The 23,280-nt window shown below is 26.5% G+C and overlaps 1 protein-coding gene across 4 annotated transcripts; it reads right to left on the reverse strand.

Annotated features, from left to right (window-relative positions):
* Positions 1 to 6,426: 6,426 nt before the first annotated feature.
* On the reverse strand, positions 6,427 to 21,299 carry LOC105845550 (melanopsin-A). 4 transcript variants are annotated; one of them, XM_065787663.1, is made up of 3 exons: positions 21,072 to 21,299; positions 6,972 to 7,818; positions 6,427 to 6,768 (listed from the first exon to the last, which is right to left on the reverse strand). In XM_065787663.1, exons 2-3 carry the CDS (start codon positions 7,769 to 7,771, stop codon positions 6,516 to 6,518), a joined length of 1,053 nt encoding a protein of 350 aa, XP_065643735.1. In that variant the 5' UTR covers positions 7,772 to 7,818; positions 21,072 to 21,299; the 3' UTR covers positions 6,427 to 6,515. The 4 variants fall into 4 exon arrangements, with proteins under 4 accessions (XP_065643735.1, XP_065643737.1, XP_065643734.1 ...); XM_065787665.1 differs by lacking the exon at positions 21,072 to 21,299 and adding an exon at positions 11,368 to 11,515; XM_065787662.1 differs by lacking the exon at positions 21,072 to 21,299 and adding an exon at positions 8,038 to 8,189.
* Positions 21,300 to 23,280: the final 1,981 nt, after the last annotated feature.

Here is a 23,280-nt window from a genome sequence, read left to right on the forward strand (position 1 = left end):
GGTTCCTTAAAATAAAATAGTTCTTTAAAAAAAAAGTGGGGGCTATAAAGTGGGGGCTCTAACCCCCCCCCCCCCACGCAAGCCCGGTGTTATCAGCTATAACTAGAGAAATCAAAGAAGAATGTTAAAGAGTTGTTTTGCTTTGTGTCTGTAAAATCTTTTTAATGGCTTCTTTAAGGTTCGCATCCAAGTGGCTTCTTTTGTAAACGTATGTATAAGAAAATGTCGTCCAAAGATTGCGTTCGACATGCTGATTGTCGTCTATATTTATACCCCTAATATCGGACCTAAATTTATTAAGTTAAATTTTGATCGACTCTTAAACATATTTTTTAATCTTTGTATTGAGTTTATTTATAATAATATTAGTTTCTGTTGTTAACGTTTTTACCTGACCCCATTTTATATACCATGAGTAGTAGATCGGTCTCATTTTTTTCTGGTATGTATTTTTTTTTTATTCATATCTTGATTCATTCTTTTAATTATTTTTGTTTTGCCAATGTACTTTTGCTTACACTTGCATTTTATTAGGTACATACCGCGCTAGCTATTTAACAGTAGTTTTGTTGCGTGAAATCAGCAAAGATATTAAATTTGCTTTTCTTCTTTGTCTTTTAACTTGCTTTCTTAAAGACTTTTTAATTTTAATGTTGCGTGGTTGCTTCCTTGTTCGATAAAGCTGTTTAATCATTTGAGTGCGTCGAGTATCGTTTTTGTTTGACATCTGTAAGATTTATTTATTTTTTTTCCGTATCCATTTTCACCAAATTTATTTAATAGAAATTAGTTTCTTTATGCGCAAATTTTTCAGAGCAAATAAATTTGGTTCTACGAATAAATACCTTCAACATTTTTTCTAAGATTTTCGGATCATGGTTTAAATTGTGTTTTATTTGAATATTTGTTGATGCTTCCTTTTAATAAATGTTAAAATTTTTTTTTTTTTTTTTTTTAATATTGATTATTTTGAATGTTGAATATTTAAAAAAATTTAATATTTTACTTTTATCTTCCAATTTAATAGTATGTTTGGCGGCATGATGTTGGCTATTTAGCATTGTTAAAAACGGACAGAATTGTCTCTGTTTAAAATCATTCATGACTATTATCTGCGTACCTCAAAAACAATTTGAATTATAGTTTTACATTGAAACGAAGTGCAATCCCAATTCCTTTAATATCAAAAAACTGCAGAAAATCCTCCTTATTGTTACCCTAAGTAAAAATACCATTAGATTTGAACCCACAAGCTCGTAAATTTCTCGAACACAGAAACCTATGAGTTTCTTCTTCATAAAAAAAAGCTTTTATATTAACACAGTTTTATTTAGAATTTTATTTTCTGTTAAACTAGTTGAACTCTCATACAAGGTGTCGTCATTTGATTTTTTACACTTATGTATTTGGTAGAAAAAGAATTCTAGCTTAAACTTGTGTAATGTTCTATGTTCTAGAGATGGTGTCTCGATAAAAATACTCATCTTGGGCAGATGTTAAATGTATCTACTGTCTTGTAGAAGGCCTCCTATGCAAAGGGGTAAATAGATCTGTTGACCAGCTTCACACCCCTTTATCTATTAGGCTGGCGCAGATGTATTTTCAATACATTGTTTCCCGTTTAGGATGTTGAATGCTGGATCTTCTTGACTCAATGCATGGGTTTTGCTGTGTCTTTATTTTTATAACTAGGCAACTCATTCTATTATCTCCTAATGAGGGTACAGCTCTAAAACTCAGTTTTATGGTTCTGAGGCCGACTGGTAGTCAGGTTTTCCGAACTCTGTGGTAGCTCTCAGAGGGGCTGATTCTATCAACAGCTAACAAATATCAAAGTATTAATAGTGCCATGTTGTGCATGGATGGTGTCCCTGTTTGTACTTTTGGTGTGCATTGCAGAGGCCATATTTGGAGCCCTTTGTTACGGCTTAGGGTTTATTAGTAGTAATGAGGCAATTGCTTAGGCTATTAAACAGTGTTCTGAGTACTATCTATGCTTTGAGTCAAGTTCTTCAAACTAATTTAAAAATGAATAAAGTACCAAAAACTATAAAACACAAAAAACCATCATCATCACCAAGTTCTCTAAACCTATCATTCCCTAATATTTGTGGTCTTCAAAGTAACTTTTCTTCTGTTGAGTCTTATCTCTTGCAAAGTTCACCAGACCTTCTTGCTCTTTGTAAGAATTCGTAAGAATTCACCCATTTGTCGTGAAACTAGGTTTAAATCCACAGACTCTTCTTTCATGTGCTTTCGTCTAGCACCACTTCACTCTATTGCCTTTCTACTTGTTCTATATCGCGCTCCTTCATGTCAAAACTGCACTCTTTTCGATGTTATTTCTGATCATATTGACCAAGCCCTCTCTCTTTATCCTTCAGCTAGTATAGTTGTTGTCTGAATAGCTCGGCTCTAGTGTCAGTGACTCTGCAGGCTTTAAAGCCCATAATTTTTACCTTTCACAATCCTTAACTCAAATAGTCAACTTTCCAACTCGCTTTCCTGACAACCCGAATCATTTACCTTCTCTACTCGACTTATGTCTTGTTTCTGATCCTAGTCAGCGCTCAGTTTCTCCACGTTCACCCTTAAGTGCTTCTGATCGCAGTTTGATCTCTCTATAACTAATATCATATTCTTCTTCATCACCTGAATCCCCCTATTATCGTACCTCTTACAACTACAGTAAAGCTGACTGGGATTCTTTCCGTGATTTTCTTCGTAATGGCCCTTGGGTAGAAATCTTTAGTCTTCCAGTCGACAAATGCGCATCTTATATAACTTTGTGGATTCAGGCTGGCATGGAATCTTTTGTTCCCTCTCAACAATTCTAGTTCAAGCCTCACTCTCCTCAATGGTTTTCCTCACACTGTGCTGCTTCGATTGCCAATCGAAACCGTTACTTCCATATTTATCAGAAAAACAATTCTCCAGAAAACTGGCGTCTGTTTATTACTGCTAGAAACCATTGTAAAAAGGTTTTGTCTAACGCCAAAGCCCGCTATTCTCAGGTCATGAAATCTCACATCTCATCTCAAAAATTAGGCTCTCGTGACTACTGGAGAATCTTTAATAGTATTTAATAGAATCTTTAATAATCAATAATAAGGACAAATCTTTAATTCCACCTCTCTTGTATGATTCAGACTTTGTTACCTCACCTAAAGACAAAGCTGAATTGTTTGCTAAAACCTTTTCATTAATATCATCTCTTGATTCCACTAGTTGCGTTCTACCTGATATTGCCAACAAAAAGGTTGATCCATTGCTTGACATTCGTATCACTCCAGTTTCTGTATCTAAAGTGATTTCCTGCCTAGACTCTTCTACAGATTGTGGTCAGGACAACATACCTATTATTATCTTGCAGAAGTGTTCTCCGAAGCTGTCATCTATACTCTCAAAACTATTTAACAAGTGCTTATTAGAGTCTTGTTTTCCAGCCTGCTGGAAAGCGGCATCCGTTATCCCTATCTTCAAAAATTCTGGAGAGCGATCTGATTTGTCTAACTGCCGCCCCATTAGTCTTCTTCCAATCGTAGCATAAAAGTTATCCTCGATGGACAGCACTCTTCTTCTTATTCTGTAACTTCAGGGGTTCCTCTATCCTTGGCCCTATACTCTTTTTAATTTATATTAACAATCTTCCAGATATTCTTACATCTAAGGTGGCATTGTTTGCTGATGATACTACCATTTATTCGTGTCATGATAACAAACCAACACTCTCTGATTGCTTGGAAGGGGCATTTGAGCTTAAAAAGAATCTCACTTCTGCTACAGCATGGGGCTCACAGTTGCTAGTGAACTTCAATACAGATAAAACTCAGTTTTTTTCAGCCAATCGCTATCGCAATGATTTAGATCTTCCTAAATTTATGAATGGTGATGTACTCAATGAGTCATCTACTCTTCATCTTCTAGGATTAAATTTTACTTCCAATCTTTCTTGGAAACCATATATCAAATCAGTTGCAAAATTAGCATCTGCTAAGGTTGCATCTCTTTATCGAGCTCGTCACTTTCTTACTTCGGATTCTATTATCTATCTCTATAAATCTCAAATCCAGCCTTGTATGGAATACTGTTGCCATATCTGGTGCGGATCTTCTAACAATGTCCTTTTTCTTTTAGACAAGGTGCAAAAACGCATTGTAAGCATAGTTGGACCTGCTCTTGCAGCCAACCTCCAACTATTTACACATCGTCGTAATGTTGCTTCTCTTTCTCCTTTCTACAAATACTATAATGGGCACTGCTCTAAAGAGCTAGCGTCTCTTGTGTCATTAACTAAAATTCATTCTCGTGTTACTCGTCATTTAATTAGGTTTCATCCTTTTTCTGTGACTGTTCCTAAGTGCTGCGAAAATGCTTATTCGTCTTGTTTTTTTCCTCGAACATCAGCTCTTTGGAATTCGCTTCCTTCATCTTGTTTTTTTGATTCATATAATTTGCAACCCTTTAAGTTGTTCGTCAATCGTTATCTTGCTCTACAATCTTCATCTTTTCTCTTTCAGTAACTTCCGACTTTAATTAGTGGCTTGCAGCCTTGTTGGAAGCGAAGATGTTTAAAAAAAAAGTAATAAAAAAAATGTGGCAACGACATTAAAGCTTTTTGTAGCTAAAAAAAATATTCTGAGTAACAGTAAAGTAATTGTAAATAGAGTTTCTCAGCCCTCACTTTTTTAAACTAGGGTTGAAAATGATAAAAGTATCAACAAAAACTTTTTATTTGTTATACTTTTTTGAGCTATAATTGCTTTATTAAAACCGGAGGTTTTAATAAAGCAATTATAAACCTCCTTCATTTTCAAACAAAGTTTTTTTGTAAGAATATGTTTTTGTATTTTAGTCAATTATTTGTTAAATTAAGTTCTACTTATTTTTAGTGACTAAGCTAGTTTATTCTCATAACAAAGCAAAATAAGTCTTTTCAAGAATTTCTAACACCGAAAAATATAGATATATCTTGCTGTATTTATTTGTTTAGTCCGAGTCTAAATATGAATTTTTGAAAACAGCAGTCGTTTTGCAGTGTTTAGTACGATGACTTTTAGAGTTAAATATCTAGATTTCAAGCCTCGATGTAGTTGAAAACTGTCGCTTGATAGAACGGAAACAGTCTTATAAACAGCTATTTTCATAATGAGGTACTAAGATTATTAGGTTATCTTAGAGAATTTTTAAAAAAACTAATTGCAACACAAATTAGCAATAATAAGAAATTGATGATAATTTCTATGAATTAAAGATAAATATTGAAACATAATAAAGAGTTTCTTATTATATTTAAATATATTTATATTTATATATATATATATATACATATAAATATATATATATATATATATATATATATATATATATATATATATATATATATATATATATATATATATATATATATAGAAACATTCGCTACTTTTAAAAATTTGCTCCTCTTCACCCCCCCCCCCAACCCACACCCACACACACATTCAATTCTCCCTCCCCTCCCCCTCATTTTATTCATTAAATTGCCTCTGGATACTTACTGTGTAAAAAAGATAAGAAAAAAAAGTTGCGCGTTAATTTTTATTTCGTCATTTATCAACTATTTATTCTTCTTTAAAAACTTCTTTATAAAAAATATTGTGTTACTTTTTGTATGCATTACTTAAGTTTAAAAATTTTCAAACATAATTAGATATTATGTTATTACCTATTATTAATAATTATATTGAAACAATTAAAAATGTATTAAGGTACTAAAAACAATTAGTAATTTATTAATAATGTACATTTTTATTCTTGTATATATAACGTTAATAATAAAATAAATAATATAAAATGAAACTCGTACCCGTCGCTGGACGGACACAAAAAATGTTCATTGCTGGCTTCAGTAGGTAGGCTCTTTTGTCGAACTCTTATTCCGACATTGAGTGTCCTTTGCGTCAGCAAACCTAGATTTACAGGTGTTAGGAAAATGAGATATATAAGGTGCAGCGGAACGTACATACGTAAAATGATTTAAATAGGGACAGACGCAGTGAGTGTGCATACATCGACTAAGGGTTTAGGTTTGGGTTTAGACAGGTAGTCAGGGAAATGAAAGTATGATTTTTTCATGCTTGCGGACCTGAAGGACAGCATCAGAGAGTCTACCGTTTTGCTAAAACAACTTTCATTCTTAAGTAATTCTATAAACTGTATATATATATATATATATATATATATATATATATATATATATATATATATATATATATATATATATATATATATATATATATATATATATATATATATATATATATATATATATATATATATATATATATATATATCATACATCTGTACATATCCACACAATATGATAATGGATTAAAACCATAAAAAGGAACTGTTTTTTTGCAAACTATACAAATAAACTTTAAAATTATCTTTTTTAAACTTTTGTTTTAAATAAACTTAAAATATATCCTTTAATTTACAAACCATTATCAACAAATAAACTTTGTGTTGGATATTTATCTTTTATCCATAAGTACCTCAATTTCATTATCAATTTTTTTTTCCATGAGTACTTCAATTTTTGTTGACTCCGAGTCTAAAGCGAGTGACTTTCGTTTCTCAGGAGCTACTGACACAAATCTGCATGGAAGGTATTGTTTTAAATTTTTTGAAAACTTAGCGTGAAGATTTGCGTATATGAAAACGTTGTAAATCCCATTGCTAACCTGAAGTAATCGAAACCAGTTATTCAAGCGATCAATAAGTATTCTAAAGGTAAGTAAAAAAAAAAAATTAAATATTTTATTGATTATCTTTATAGTCTATGTCATACATCACACATTACAATTATACAGTAAGACTATTATAGTTAGAGTAATTAAAAAAATGACAATGTAATAAATTTGAATTAAACTACATTTATGAATAAACAATTAATTTATAGTAAAAGCATGTTGTAAAAATTTACTTGCCTGTTTTGAAATACCATTTTGTCGCCTAACCATGACCAAGTGAATAACAAATGAAGTATATCACGCGGGGCAACAGTTAATACAAAAACTATTGCAATTATAATAATCATTCTCATTGTTTTTTGGTTTTTAATTGGTTTTTTCGGAAAACATTTTTGTGAAAGCATTAACTGATTGCGACGTTGTATCTTCGTGATAACTAAGCACGAACTTGACAAAAGTACTATTAGTAAAATCACTATTTTCAAGATAGTAAGTAGAATTAGCGGGTATGCATATGATGGTGTGTTTGCGGGCACCACAGTACAAACGTCGGTAAGTCTGTTGTGTCGAATATAAAGCGCATTAGCATAGTATGATTCCCACAGTAAAGAAACTACAACAGTTACAAGTATAGAGAAGTGTATGGTTTTCCTCTTCAATTTTCCTTTTAATGGAAAAACTATAAGTTGGCATCTATCAATCGCCATTATAAGTATTATACCAGTCGATACAGCGGTAAATACACGAAATATGTAGGGGAATAACTTGCATCCAAACCATCCGAAATCCCATCGACTCCAACATACCAAAATCCAGTACATGAATATCAATGGAGCAAAAAATGAACTCAATAAGTCAAACACAGCCAAGTAGCAAATTAGCAACTCAGTTGTGGATCCTCTTTTCCATCGGGATCTAAATATAATCAGAACCAAAATGTTACCAACAACTCCAACCACAATAATTGTAATACATCCAACAATCAATAAAACGTCCGCAGGCGCTAATTGACATTCTGTATGATTAGTAGAATTCATTGCGTAGTTCTTAAATATTTAGCTTCAATAAATTCAAGACAACAAATCTGAAAAAAAATAAAATTAAAATAAAATTTGAACGTTTTTGTGCGTCTTTAGGTGATTAAATAAAATACCTTTTTTGTGTTTTTAAACTTTATATTGGTTCCACTTATTTGTCATATAATAAGTTTATTGATTGGGCAAGTAAAAATCGCATAATCAAGTTTATTATTTTATACAATAGAAGTCAAAGAAGTTATGTTTAAAAGAAAGTTAATAGTTACATTTTTATTTGAAATAATATTTTTTTTTTCCATTTGTATTTATCTTCAAAGCATCCAAAAATGAGAGAAATTTTTGTAATGATGCATAACGTAGCTAACTTTGACGTAAGCATACTTCTCCGTAAGCATCTTTCTCTGGGAAGAAATTTTTTTTTCCGGAGTCAAAATACTTTCAATAAAATTCTAAGTATTTAGAGCTACTATTTGTTAATTTATCAAAACGAAAAAATGGTTGGCATGGTGATTCCTTTATGTTAAATACAATTACGTATAAAGTATATTTTGCATTTCCAAGAACTAAAAAAACACTTTTAAGCACAGTTAATTTAAACCATTGCAAATATGATTGTCTAGACTTCACTTTTAAATAATCTTTTAAAAATTTTTAAGATAATTGTGCAATATCTTTTAAATTTATAAATTGAATTTTAATTGGTTTTGATCCAAGAACGATATTAACTTTCTTGAGATTTATTTTGCCATTTTACATTTTTACATTTTACATTTTACTGCCTCAGTTTGCTTTTGTGTTGTTGCTGTTGTTGTTGTTATTTGGAATCATTTTTGGACTTAATTTGAACTTACTTTTGTACATACATTGTGTTGAAAAAGGTTAGTAGGTCAAATAGTATATACAAATTAAAAATCTCTTTTAACAACTAGAGAATATGATTTATCAAATTAAATCCACTCCAACCCGTAATCCAACCCGTAACCAAAGTTTGTATATCAAAGAGCAGTATTATGCGTCAGAATGTTCAAAAAAATGGCAAAAACCAACAAGTTATGACAAACATCGTAAACAAACATGTTATATGTTTAAAACAAATTTATTAATAAAAAATATTTTAATGCGTAGCTTTGACGCGCACAATTAGAAACTCAAACTCAAAAAGCTAACTATTTTGATATTTTACTCTCTTGGGTATTTATTATCACAACGGTTATTTAATACCCAATAGAGTATTATTTTATTTGTGTAAAGACCGAAATAAAGTTAGGAACATTGTGGGATTATGTGGTATTTTTTTTATAGTTGACTTTAAGAAGTTGATTTAAAAAAAACCTCAAGCTTTATATGCTTTAAATTATGGTTTTATATATAAAATTTTATTTTATATTGTCATTATGCATACTGAAAGCTTTACTTAACCTTTAATTCAATAAAATTACTTTCCCAATAACCTATTATCACAACTATATGTTTCTGAAAGTATGAAAAAAAAGTTACAATAATTTATAATTAAAAATTAGTAGTTTTTGTCTCTTAATCACTCCTCTGTCGCATAGTGTACAGTTAGGAAAAACTCAGGTTTTAAACCTAAGTTGTTATTATAAGAATTATTAAGCTTTCATATTATCTGCTGATCAACCTTTAATCAAAATAGCTCATAAAGCTAGTGGCAAGCGTTAAAGCAAAATTGGTAGTAAAGCAAACTTCTTTTAATACCTTTAATCCCTTGTAGTTGTTTTTGAAAAAAATTGAAATTTTTTTTGTAGTAAATCAAAGCATTCGTGAATATTTATTTTTTGAAAAAATTTCTAGTACCAAAAAAAATTAATTTTCTAAAGGTTCATAGGCTAATGTAAAGTTTAAAATTCTTTAATTTCTTTTTTCAAGGTTTTTTTAATGATATCTTAGAATATCAAACTTAGTATTTAATAGAATCCAATTTTATTTTAATGTATTTATAATTATAATTTATAATTTTTTTTTCTTTAGGTTATTTAGGTGCTCCCAGAAGTCCTTACGGTCTTATCACGGAGCACCGCGGAAGAGTATTTAAGTAGAAGTTCACGCCTCCTTCCTTACCAACTGAAGCAACCTTAGCAACTGAAAATCTTTTTTAAAAAATCAAAAAAAATCAAGAATATTATTTGTTGAAAAAATGATTTTTTTCATAGGTTGTTTGAAAATGAAGTCGGTCAATTAAGATGAAAAAACAAAATTAGGCCGTACTATTTCATTCCAGATAAAGATGACAAGATAAACATAATTGAGCTTGTTTATTATTGCAAAAAAGTTTTATTAGAAAAAATAAATATTACTTTGTACGCCAGTTATTGAAATGGTATTTTTAAACAGCATAAGATGCATTTGGTTTAATAATTTTTTTTTTGCCAACTAGCCAAATAGGAGACAATGGTTAGAAAGGAGGCATGAAATTACAGTTTAAATGCTTTTCTTCAGTGTTATGTGATAAAAATGTTAGGTCATTTTGGAACACTATATAAATTTTCAATTTTAGATTTGAGACCTTTAAAAGAAAAGCTTTTGACTAGTTTTAAACTAGTCAAAAAGTTTTTAGAATTGTTTTAGAATGCGTTTGCAATTTCACAATGAAAATGTGGTGGGGAAAGGAAAAAATGGAGGAAATAAGGGAACTTAAACAAATTTGTTGTAAATAATGTTAAAAAAATATAAGATATAAGTAAACTCTAATTTACAATTATATATTTTATTTTAAAATTTTTAATTTTATTTTAACCCAAATTAGGCATGAATGGAATGGAATGCCACCAAATCAAAGTTCTTATATACCTTCGTTTGACTCTTTTTATAATATCAAATTTTATGAAACTTTGAAACTGGAATTTTTATTTTCTGTAGAAGCTTATTCAGAACAATATTTGTTTTTTGTATAAATTATTAAAGATTAAATGTATTTTAAATTAATTAAATGTAAGTGGTTGTTAAAAACCACTATTTTTTTTTGTAGGTATTCAAAAAAATTACTTTAGGTGGTCATTGACAACCACCTATATTTTTTGCTAGAATTCATTAAAAATTGTATTTAAAAAACTTAACAACATTATCTTTCAATAATACGAATAACAGTTAGTTAAAATAACTAAATTGTACACTTTTAAAAACAAAGTTTCCCTCCTGCATCCATTGTAACAGCTATGTATTTAATTTATGAATTCATCTATTTAGGTATGTAGCAAAAAACAATAAGACTAGATTTTGAACTCATTTTTGAATTTTAATACAGCTATTGCAAAATAACAAAACTTCAGCTAAAATTATTTTATTTAACACAACAAAAAAATAAACTTTTACATTGTCGTCTAGTAGTTTCAATTTTGCAAAACTGGATTTCGTTGTTTTAAAATTTTTTTGCTTGTGTATTAAATATTATATATTCAATACTTATAATATTTGTAGTTGTTACTAAACCAAAGTTTTTGCAATATGATATAATTAATAACCAAAAATATGATATAATTAATAACCAAAAATAATATCAAACACTTGTACTTGTGATTATTGTTTTAAAGATCTTGAAAGAAGCATAGAATTATTTGTCTTTATATTTTAAAATTTACCTTTAGTAAGATATACTTTTCAAAAATTTCTTCTATATTTTCTATGATATTTTCTAATGTATCATGTGCGTGTTTATTTCATTTTTTTTTATTTTGAAATTCAAATCCACCAAGTTGTTAAAATATCAAAAATATCAATTTTAAAATGTCCTATGTATGCTTGAATTTTTTTTTTTTGATGTTTTGTTTTCTGTTTTGTTTTGACCGCTTAATGACGTTATTAAATTTCAATAGAACTTGTTTCAAACTTTTGTTTCAATAAACAAATCATTGCTTTTTATTTGACAAGTTGTAGAATTTTGCTTACAACTTTGAAATTATTGACTAAAATAATAAGATATTGACTAAAATAATAAAATAACAGTAAATAAAATAAGTAATAAACTGCGTAAACAAGTGTATATATACATATTCACTGTCATATAGAGGACAGAGGATAGAGGACAGAGGATAGAGGACAGTGGACAGAGGATAGAGGACAGTGGACAGAGGACAGAGGGGTTTAAGTTTTTTTCCTTTTTATTTAGGTGCTTTAAGAAGTCCTTAAAAAAAAAAAAAAGAAGTCCTTACGGTCTTAAGAAGTCCACCATAGAATAGTAGTTAACCAGTAAGTTAACACCTTCTTCCATACCAATGATGCATATGCAACCGGAGCCGTCTTCGCAATAAGCAACCGGGGTTGATATTTGACCAGCGCCGGGGCCGGGTTTAATAAAATATAGCCGGGGCCGGGTTTTTGACCTGGGCTGCATAAACGTCACTCATAAAGTATTTTTTTTACTATTCAAAACTCGCGTTTATATTTTAAATATATGCATATATAAACATCATTATGATTGACACGATCATCATAATCATCATTACCATCATCATTATCATCATCATCATCCTTTTACTGTATAATTTCATGCTATAAAAGCCTTAAATTATCCAGTTTTTTTCTTGCACATCAAAAAAACCATATAATTTTTACCTATCATCATGTTTTCCTTTTTTATACAACCTACAACTTTTTTTACTTAAAGCTTTTTAACCTATCTTCTATTTTAAAGTAACTCATAACTTAATTGCAGTTGCTTGCGAACTTGTTGGTTTTATGAGACCTTGGTTTATGAGATTTATAGCCGGCCCTGGTCACTTCCTATATCTTCGAACCACGGACCTTCATTTCTAGATTCAGCAACTCTAACGTTAGCTCCACAGCTGCTATTATGTAGGTAAATGTACTCTTGTTGATTGAAGAATAAGAACAAAATATATATAATATAATATACATTTTTTCCTTAAAAAATGCCTGTTCATATATTAAAAAACAGTTTTAATAAATATAGGTAACTCTTGAGGAAAAGCGAAAATTCATACACGATTCACAACTCGAAGGTTTTATTTACATTTGTAGATTTTTGAAATAGAAATTGAAAATAAAAATTTTTATTTCATTTATATTTAAGGAAACAATAAAAGTTATAACATAGATTTAATTTTTTTAAGTTTAAAATTGAAAATCTTCAAAAATGATAAATTTTAATCTATTTTTGATTTAGTGTTACAAGTTATAATTTTCAAAGTTCTTAAAAAAAAACAATAAAAAAACAATATGTTTTTTTATTGTTTTTTTATTGTTTTTTTTTAAGGGGAAGGTTGCATAAGATGAGCAGGTTCTTAAGATGGTATAACCTCTTTTACGGGTAGACAATTTTTGTGGCTAAGTATATTCATACAAGTTCGACGATGTTATTTATTTTAATTTCTTGATTGTTTAGTTGATATCCTTGCAATGTTTTAAATTTTAAAAGAATAACATCCCAGTTATAATTTTTTATTATTCAATACTTTGTAATTACGTGAGAACGAAACAAGATTAACAAAAATTTATTAGATCTTCAATATTTTATGCTTTATCTACTGCTAATTCCATGGGTTATATAAGCTTTTGTCGTGCTATTTAAATTATGAAGTACTTGGTGAAGTTGCTGAAGATGATATGTTCAAGATGAAATGCGGCTTTTTATTAAGAAAAGCGCGTTTTTTTAAAGTTATTCTCCACGCTTTATTTTGGTTCGCAAAAGTATCGCAAACTTTCTTAGAGATAGACAAGATTTTTTAATGTTTTTTTTTAAATGATTGAGATAAATCCTTTTTACTTTAGTCTAATCTTTAAAGATTTTATTTTTTTGTTATTTTCGCTTTTTTTTGAGTTTTATTTAAAAAAGCTCATCTTAGAGGACTCTTTTTGTGAAAAGTACTCTACAAAATGTATATAAGATCATAGTTAGAACTTGCTATCCAGGCTTGGTCACCACACAAGGAAAAAGACATTACTATTCCAGAGAAAGTACAGCATAAAACCACTAAAACAACCATGAAAATAAAGCCCTTGCCATATGAAGAAAGACTTCGTCATCTTGGCTTAACTACACTTATAAAAAGGATAGTTCAAGGTAATCTGATTCTACAGTTCAAATTTTCAAAAGGTAAAAAACTGCAAAGAAATTTTCAAAAGGCTAAAAAACTGCAAAGAAAGATTCAATTTCTTCACTAATCGCATCGCCAATGTATGGAATAGGTTACCTTTAGATGCCATAAGTGCTGAATCAGTCAACTCATTCAAATATAGTGTTTACCAATTGAAATTCAATATAGATGAATGATCGGACACACGAGTCTCTTTTCTTTCAGCATGGAAGTGCCTGATGTTGCACTTTCTCATCAAAATATATAAATATATATATTTTTTATATATTTCTCATCAAAATATAGAAAATGTATATACATTATATATATATATATATATATATATATATATATATATATATATATATATATATATATATATTTTGATGAGAAAGTGCTACATCAAAATTAGAAATATATATTTCATCAATAAATCAAAATATATATAATATATGCATATATAGTTGATTTCTGAAATAGATAAACTCAAACTCAAAGTATTTTGGCTGCAAAAAACAATACACTGTTAACATACTCAACTTATGCAATCTTAATTGATAATGTAATTAATAAGTAATTAATAAATATAAATAATAACAATTAAATTAATAATGATAACTTTTATCTAATCTATTTGAAATAACTTTAAAAATAAAATTTTCATCATCAATGTTAAAAATGAAAACTAAACTTTTTTTTTCTAATATAACATTAAAAATTAAAACTTTAATTTATTTAATTTATAATAACATCAAAAATGGTAATTTCCAGTTAATTTTATTGAAGTAACATATAAAAATGATAACTTCAATTTATTTTTTCTAAATTAACATCAAAGTTATTTTTATCTAACGAATATAAAATAGTTTTTATTCGTTTAAACTATTAGATAAATGTGTGCATTGACAGTTATGTCGATAATTTTACCATCATTATTATTAATTATTCCATTCAGATTTCATAATAGTAATGTTGATAAAAGATAAAACGATTTGAAATTTAAAAAGTTTAAGTTTTTTTTAAGTTGTTTGTTTGTCTTTGAAATTTAAAAGTTTGAATGTTTGCAGTTGAATCATTTGTCTTTCTTTTTGTTGCTGTTTTTTTTCGTTTGATTTTTTTTTATTTTTATTTGTTTTTTTCTTTATTTTTTTCATTTATTTAAAGTAAATAGATACATATTTCAATATAAATACTTTGCAATATGTTTTTTTGTGTGTGCCCTATGTAATAAAATAGCACTATATTAAAGAACAGTGTTATACTGATTTTTTAAAAGTGTCATGTTGGGCAGAGGCTTTTCAAGGAGTGGGGCCCTGTGTTTAGCCCTCTACAAAATTTATTTGTTGGCAAATTGGGCACTGGAGTTGGCAAAATCGGATCTTATAGTTGAAAATTGGTAAATTTCAGCCAAAGAGAGCTTTTTTTTTTTTTTAGATCTTAGTCAGCAAAAAAAATTTTTTTGCTGACTAAGATCTAAAAAAATAACAATTACGTCATTCCTTCGAAAAAAATATTTATTTGATAAAATATACCAAAAAAAATCTTTGTCAAAAAAGTTTGTATAAGTTTACTTTTTTCATTTTTAGTTCCAAAAAAAAACGTAATTTTGTATGCATTAAAATACTGTGTAATAATTATTATTTAAAATAACTATTATTTTTGAGTTTTTTTGTGAAATATGTGCAAAAAGTAAGGTAATGTAATATAATAAAAAGATAAAAGTTTAGAATAAGGTTTAAATTAAAATACTGAAAAATTCACCAATTAAATTATTAAAAACTTGTTAAAATTGAAAAAATGTTATACAAAATCTTTTATACAAAATCTTGAGAAAATATTGAGTAAGATAGAGAGCAAACGAATTAGTAGACGATTTAGCTATGTCGTTGTACATTATTATTATTATTTGAAAGCTGAAACAAAGAGTCTTGTGGTTCCGTAATTTAAATAATTTTCTGTCAAAAGTCGGAAAAGTTATTAAAAACAAGTTTTTTTTTCGTCTTAAAAACCCTTAGAATTCATTCCCTTGTTAAAAAAAATCTCTTTTAATATTTAATTTAACATTTCAAAAGTAAAATTAAATTTTACTAAACTTAAAACACATTCGTATGAAAATTTAATGACGAAAAACATTATGAACTTTATGCATTCTAAGACAATCAAAGCAAACAACATATAGGGGTGATTCTCAATGTTCCATAAAATTGATTGATAACATAATTAAAAAGATAAAAACATTGATTACACAGTTAGTAATTGAGTCAATGCTGTCGGTACCATTCTGCCACCATTTGTAGTTTACAAATATATATCACTTCAATGCAAAGATATATCTAGGGATTACTAAACACCGTATTTACAGCACCTAAGTTGGGTTGCTTGTAAGATCAATTTAATGCTTCAGTAAACGATTTATACTAATTATATTGATTCCAAACAATTAGTTTAATTAATTTTTCAGTTAGTTATTTCAATTGTTGGCATTTAAACTTTATTCTTAGGCATTTAAGCCACACAAGTTATTTAGGGGAAAGTTGGGTAGCCCCGAACGGCGGGTAACTGGACACTTGATGTACAGCTTAAACTATAGAAGCTATGTGATTTTAGATGCTATAAAAACATTATTCAAGTGAAAATATGGCATATGCAAAAAAACTATCAAAATATGCCTAAGCAATTGGCTGGGAGTGCAAGATATTGCTTCCAACGATCAGAAGAGCTTTGTACCATCATATTTGATTCAAATATTATTACATATAACTTTTATGTAAAGTAATACGTTTTTATTGATTAAAGATAAAATAAATAAAATAAATTTATGATTAAATAAAGTTAATTTATGATTAAAAAGATGAAATAAAATTAATTTATGATTAGAATAAAATATAAATATGATTTGAAATCAAGTGTTTTTAAAGTGTTTATTTTCACTTTGTAAAAAGCTAATGCTTATATTTCTAAATGATGATATTTTTATTCCCATTCCTTATATATTAGAGGCAATTTTTAAAGGCAATTTTTTGTTAAATGTGTTGAGAACAGTCCAGTGCTAAATAATTATATATTATATTTGTGTCACGCTGGTAAAAAAAAGAGGTAAAATCATGGTTAAACTATGAGTCCGAGGGCTACCCTCCAATTTTAAAATATCCCTTTTTTCTAACATTTTTTCTTTTATGTTTTGTATATTATAAAGGCAATGAATAATTATTTTTTTGTTTTTAATTCGATTGATAAATATTTCTTCTTATAAAAAAGACTTTTGAAACTTTGTTTTCTGTTAGCACACGCGTACAATCTATTTTTTTTCTTAAGTGTTTTGGGCCACCGGACTTTCCCCAACAATATTACACGTAGTTATCTTGATAATAAAGTAAAGTTAAAAAATTTACTAACTCACTTGTTCCATATACCGTTAGACTTACGTATTTATTATCTTACTCACATCAATCCTTGTTACACTTTGCAGAAAGATTTAGAGACAACATGAAAAATGCTACACTTCTCCACCATGTTTACAGACAAATAAAAAGTCAACAACCTAAGTGGTAAAGATCAGTTTCTTAGTAAATAAGGCCATTCTGTGGCCTTATGAAATCTAAGCTAGCAATGAGGTCAAAAAGTATGAACAATTAACATTAAGTTTTACTTGTAAAGCTAAAGACGAAATTTATCAATTACAAAATACGAAAAAAAAAAAATAATAAAAGAAGAGCAAAAAGTCTTGGAAAGAAATATTATTAACTCTAAACAACACGTGATACCGATCTGAAGCTTTTATTTGCAAATATTGGGTTTGTCAGTCGTGTTTACCCAAAAATACAAACTCGGTGAAGTGTTTTTTTGCATGAATCAATGCCGCAAACTTGCTTCAGACCATAGAGCAGCTCAAATACAGTAAATAGTCTTTTATTTAATTTAATTAAAATTGTTTTTCTTTTTTTTTTTATAAATTCAATATCTAACAAGATTAGCTTCCGTTGAGCTAATGTTAAGCCGATAAAAGTTAAACTTTAAGTTAAACTGTCTATATCTCTATAAAAACTTTTAATACTGAAGCTTGAAGTAAAAAAGCAACTTTTTGACTCGATTTGTTTTACCGGTTAATAAAAGATGGATTTGTTTTCGATTCTTAAGGCGGATAAATTTTAGGCACAAAAATTACTGCTTTTTATATTAAATAAATTATATAAAAATTGTGTTATATTGTGTTTAAAAAAGATGTTTTTTGCAAACTGAAATATTTTAGTTATGTATCTACATAACCATAGTTTAAAATTTTCAATTCTGATATCTCCAGCATCGATATTCTTACCTAAAACATCGACACTCTTTTTTTACCAAAATAAAATGTTTACTAAGCAAATAATAAAAAATTGTCGTTGATTTCAAATATTTATAAATAACTTTTTCTCACGCCTAATAAGAATAGCTTTAGACTGAAAAAGTTCAGACTAGATAACAACCAGTTAAACAATAACCTAAAACCGTAAAAGCAATATTTGTTAAAATAAAAGCTTAAAAAAAATCCACATTCATTATAATTAAAATGCGTTTGTTTAAATTTAGTTGAAAGCGTGATTAAAAATAAATTTAAGTAGGAAATAAAAAGAGTTCTCCACGTTCTCTGTGGGAATTAAATTTTCGTGTTATTTATAAAGTTTATTTAACAACAACATTATTTATTTATATATTATCTATAATAACAATCTATCATTATCTATTTATAGCAACTAATGAGTTTTTACACGATTAACATCCAACCGATACATTTGCGAAATAGTTTTCATCAGTCTTAATCAGTCTAAAACTTTTTATGTAGTGTAAATTTTATTAAATAAACAAAAACAAAAAACTTTAATCCAAGAGCAGAAAAATTACATAATTTGTACGTGGTTTTTCCTTTAAGACTTAAACAGTATTACTGTTGCAAAAAGAAACCCATATATTTTAGGATACTCCACACATCTGACTTATTTACGCAAGTTGACTAGTTAATATTAAATCAAAAATGTTTTCTAACATAACTATATTAGATTAATTTTTATAAGATGTGATTTAAATTTTGTTTTTAATAAAAATTGTATTATAAATTGTAGATGTAATATATGTATTTTAAGGTTTATTGATTTATTTATTCTCTGATATTTTAGTATATTATTGATAAATGTTTTAAGTTCGGAAATGTGACGTAACTGGTAATTGTGTTTTCTGAAACAACCGTAAATATGGTCTGGCGGTAGAGCGTGGTGTCACTTATTCCAAATTTATATATATATATATATATATATATATATATATATATATATATATATATATATATATATATATATATATATATATATGTATATATAAATATATATATATATAGATAGATAGATATATATATATTTATATATATATATATATATATATATATATATATATATATATATATATTTATATATATATATATAGATATAAATATAGATATAGATGTAGATATAGATATAGATATAGATGTAGATATAGATATAGATATAGATGTAGATATAGATATAGATATATTGTATTTTTGTGATATAGTTATAGCTTCGATGTAAACGTAAATAAAAAGTAAATTTTTAGGATTTCTTTTTTTAAAATGAAAATATGAAGATAGATAAGGCTAAACTTAACTCATTTGATGTATATGAAACCACAAATTCATTTCATGTAATAATATTTAGGTGAGGTTATAAAAACAACTTGTTTCGAAACATTTTTTTGTTTCTTTATTTTTAACTTAATTTTTTTCATTATTTTTCTTTTTTTGTTGTTGTTGTTGTTTTTAAGAAGCATTTTAATTTAAAAAAAGAAGAGAATTTTAATATCTATTAGGGATTCAATTTTCCATACGGATTTAATTTTCAACTCAATAGTGATTACAAGTTTTATATTATGTTCAGTATTTGCTTGAGTTAATCTAATAAACTAAATTTAAGTAAAAATTCAAAATAAAATTAATTAAAAAAAAGATTAACTTAAAATTAAAAAAAAAGTTTTTGAAAAAAAAAAAATAATCATTTGTGTTTGAAACAAAAAATGTTTAACTTGTATTACATTTTGACTGTGTAGTCTGAAATTTTTAAGCCTCCAATATGTATAAATATAAATAAATATTATATATAATTCGCATATTATAGTATTAACAAACAGTAAGCCTACAGTTTCGCCTCACTCTATATAATTTATTAGTTTTAAACACCTGAATTAAAATTATAAAATATTAATAAATTAAAAATTTGAAAAAAAATCCCTCAAATATTGTTTTATTTTTGTTGACAAGAACTATACTTGTTGTCAAGAATCTTGAAAATTTTTTTTGCTTTACGTTTTTATTATCTTGAAAAATATAATTCCAACATAATTTTTATAATTAACATGATAACATAATTATATTTCGAATAAAATTTTTAATTTTTGCGCCTCAATGATGGTGTTTCAAAACATAAAACCAAAAAAGTATAAAACGTTTTAAAGTTAATAGTAAACAAAGTTATTCAATTTTTGGCTCGAGTCAAAGCAGTGTTTGCCAAATGTCTAAAAACAAGAATATTCACTATTTTGTACCAAATATTTTTACTTTTTGTATTAAATCACTTGAATGGAATGAAATTGGGTGGAATGAAAATGGGTGGAATGAAATTATTAGTAATAATGATCTTTTTAAAAAAGATTGTGATCGGTTTCTTTTTAATATTTCTTGTTTTCGTTTATTTTTTTTAATCTTTAAGATGTCTTTTAAGAGTTACTATCAATAAGTACAGTTTTTTTCTAAAATGATGCTTTTTTGTGCGATATATATCAATGCATATGATATATAATCATGAACATAAGAATACAAAAAGAAGTACTAGTATGTATACATATATATATATATATATACTTATAGATATGTACATATATATATATATATAATATATATATATATATATATATATATATACATATATATATATGTATATATATATATATATATATATATATATATATATATACATATGTATATATATACATATATATATATATATATATATATATATATATATATATATATATATATATATATATATATACATATATATATATATATATATATATATATATATATATATATATATATATATGTATGTATATATATATATATATATATATATATATATATATATATATATATATATATATATATGCATATATAATTATACAATTTATTTTTGAGTATAACTTACCTAATGATTTCTATTAAATAAAAAGAACTAACTTGACTTAAACCTTTAAAAAAAATATTTCTTGATTAGATAAAAAAAGCAAGTTTTCTTCATAGAAATTGACTGCCTTGCATAAAAACCCATTGAAAAAAATGTAATTTTAAAAAAATTAATTAAAAGTATTATCATAACATAACTCCAATCTCTTATTGAATAGATTTTAAAATTCTATTTAATTGACTTATAACTGTCAGAATTAAATCCAAACAGTTACTTGAGATATCACGATTTGTTTACAATATAATTAAGCTTCTTGACGTCACTAGCTTGCTAAATACATATATATATATATATATATATACACACAACTTATTTTTGTGTGCAAATATATATTTATATATATGTATATATATATATATTTATATATATATATATATATATATATATATATATATATATATATATATGTATATATATATATATATATATATATATATATATATATATATATATGTATATATACATATATGTATATATATATATATATATATGTATATATATATATAAATATATATATATATATATATATATATATATATATATATATATATATATTTATGTATATATATAACTTATATATAAATCGAATTTGGGTACAACTTTTATTACATATATAAATTTAATAAACAGTTCTACTTGAAAATCTGTTTATAAAAGAAACCAAAACACAAGTTTTGAAGTACTTGCAAAATTGTTTTGAATTTTTAATAAGTTTTTCACAATCTCAGTATTGGTTTGGGTTTTATTTATTTTATTAGGTGATCCCACTCTCATTGTGGCATTTGGGACAAACTATTTTAATTGCTCCACCTTGCAATGTTCTTGCTAAAAAGGACTAGATATTAATTTAAAAACATTTGTTTTTTATTCAATTTTTTTATTTTATTATAAAGCTGTTTTCTTTCTAAAGTTATATTTTGTAAAGATAACAAGATATTATTCAAAACATTAATTTTATGTATAGGTATAAAATTATATTAGTAATTAAAATACAATATTTTAATTACAATTATTACGTTATACATTATATATTAGATGAGTAGATTATTGTCAAAACATGTATTTGTATTATTAAGATGTTTGTAATAGAAAAGTTAAAAAGTTGTTTTGTTTTTGTGCTTTCAATGTTTTACGTATATTCTTTGCCATCAATCATCTGTAACGGTTTGTAAAAATATGAAAAATAAAATATAATAGATTGTATAGCTTAATTTAATTATTTAAGTAAATAACAGCTTTTAAACGTGGTAAATCTTTTATAATATGAGCATTTGTTTTTTAACACTACTTTAAATGGATAAGATTGGTAACAAGCTTAATTCATTGTAATGTTTGCTGGCATTGTATAAAATCATTGATTTCAGAATGAGTGATGGATTACGAAAGTATAAGTGCAACAATTTATGTTGAACAATTTTTGCAAAAATATTTCAAATTTTTTAATCTTAATTTTTAAGTTTTTAGAGATAAAAATTTAAAAAAAAAACATTTCAAATGCTGTTGATAGATACATTGACATTGTTTAATCAAAATAGATTAAGAGTCATTGTAATCATAAACGTTGTGGCTGGAATAATATCTGTTCTTCCACCATTAGTGGTTCTTCAAGTTAGCTAATTTAAAACATACAAAGTAAACTGGAACAATAAAAAATCCCGTGTTTATACAACGGTCTTGTTTTTTTGTTTATCATCTTATACCCGTAATTGTACTTATTATTTAATAATACATAATTATTTGATTCTCTTGAAACTTTGGGTCTTGGATTCACTTGGGTCATCTAATTTAAGTTCTTTCTTCAATAAAAACAAATAACAAAAAAAAATTTATCTCCTTAAAGTCATCGTATTAAACTCATAAGGTTTTAAATTCATAATGGTTATAAATTAATTTTTATCTTATCTTTTCTAGCATTAGTTTTATTACAGCCTATCTAGTTTTATTCCTAGCTAGGGGAACATGGGGCAAGATGACGAACGTTTCGAAAAATGCCTGTATCTTAGTCAATATCTGTCCCAAAAATTAAAACTTGATTTAAAAGTGATAAAAAATCATTCAGCGTCACTTATGTATCAAAAAACCACTCTAAAAGTAGAAAATAGCTAGGGAAAAACTCATTAAACGATGTTAACTCAAATCGTCATCTTGCCCCGCATACGGTGCAAGATGA

This window comes from Hydra vulgaris, chromosome 01 (genome assembly GCF_038396675.1).
Source record: "Hydra vulgaris chromosome 01, alternate assembly HydraT2T_AEP".
Taxonomy (NCBI): Eukaryota; Metazoa; Cnidaria; class Hydrozoa; order Anthoathecata; family Hydridae; genus Hydra; species Hydra vulgaris.

Coding starts and splice junctions, on each gene's coding strand:
- LOC105845550 (XM_065787663.1), bottom strand. CDS start 7,771: ATGAATTCTACTAATCATACAGAATGTCAATTAGCGCCTGCGGACGTT. Junction 6,769..6,971: donor AAAATGGTATTTCAAAACAG/GCAAGTAAATTT, acceptor ACTTACCTTTAG/AATACTTATTGATCGCTTGA.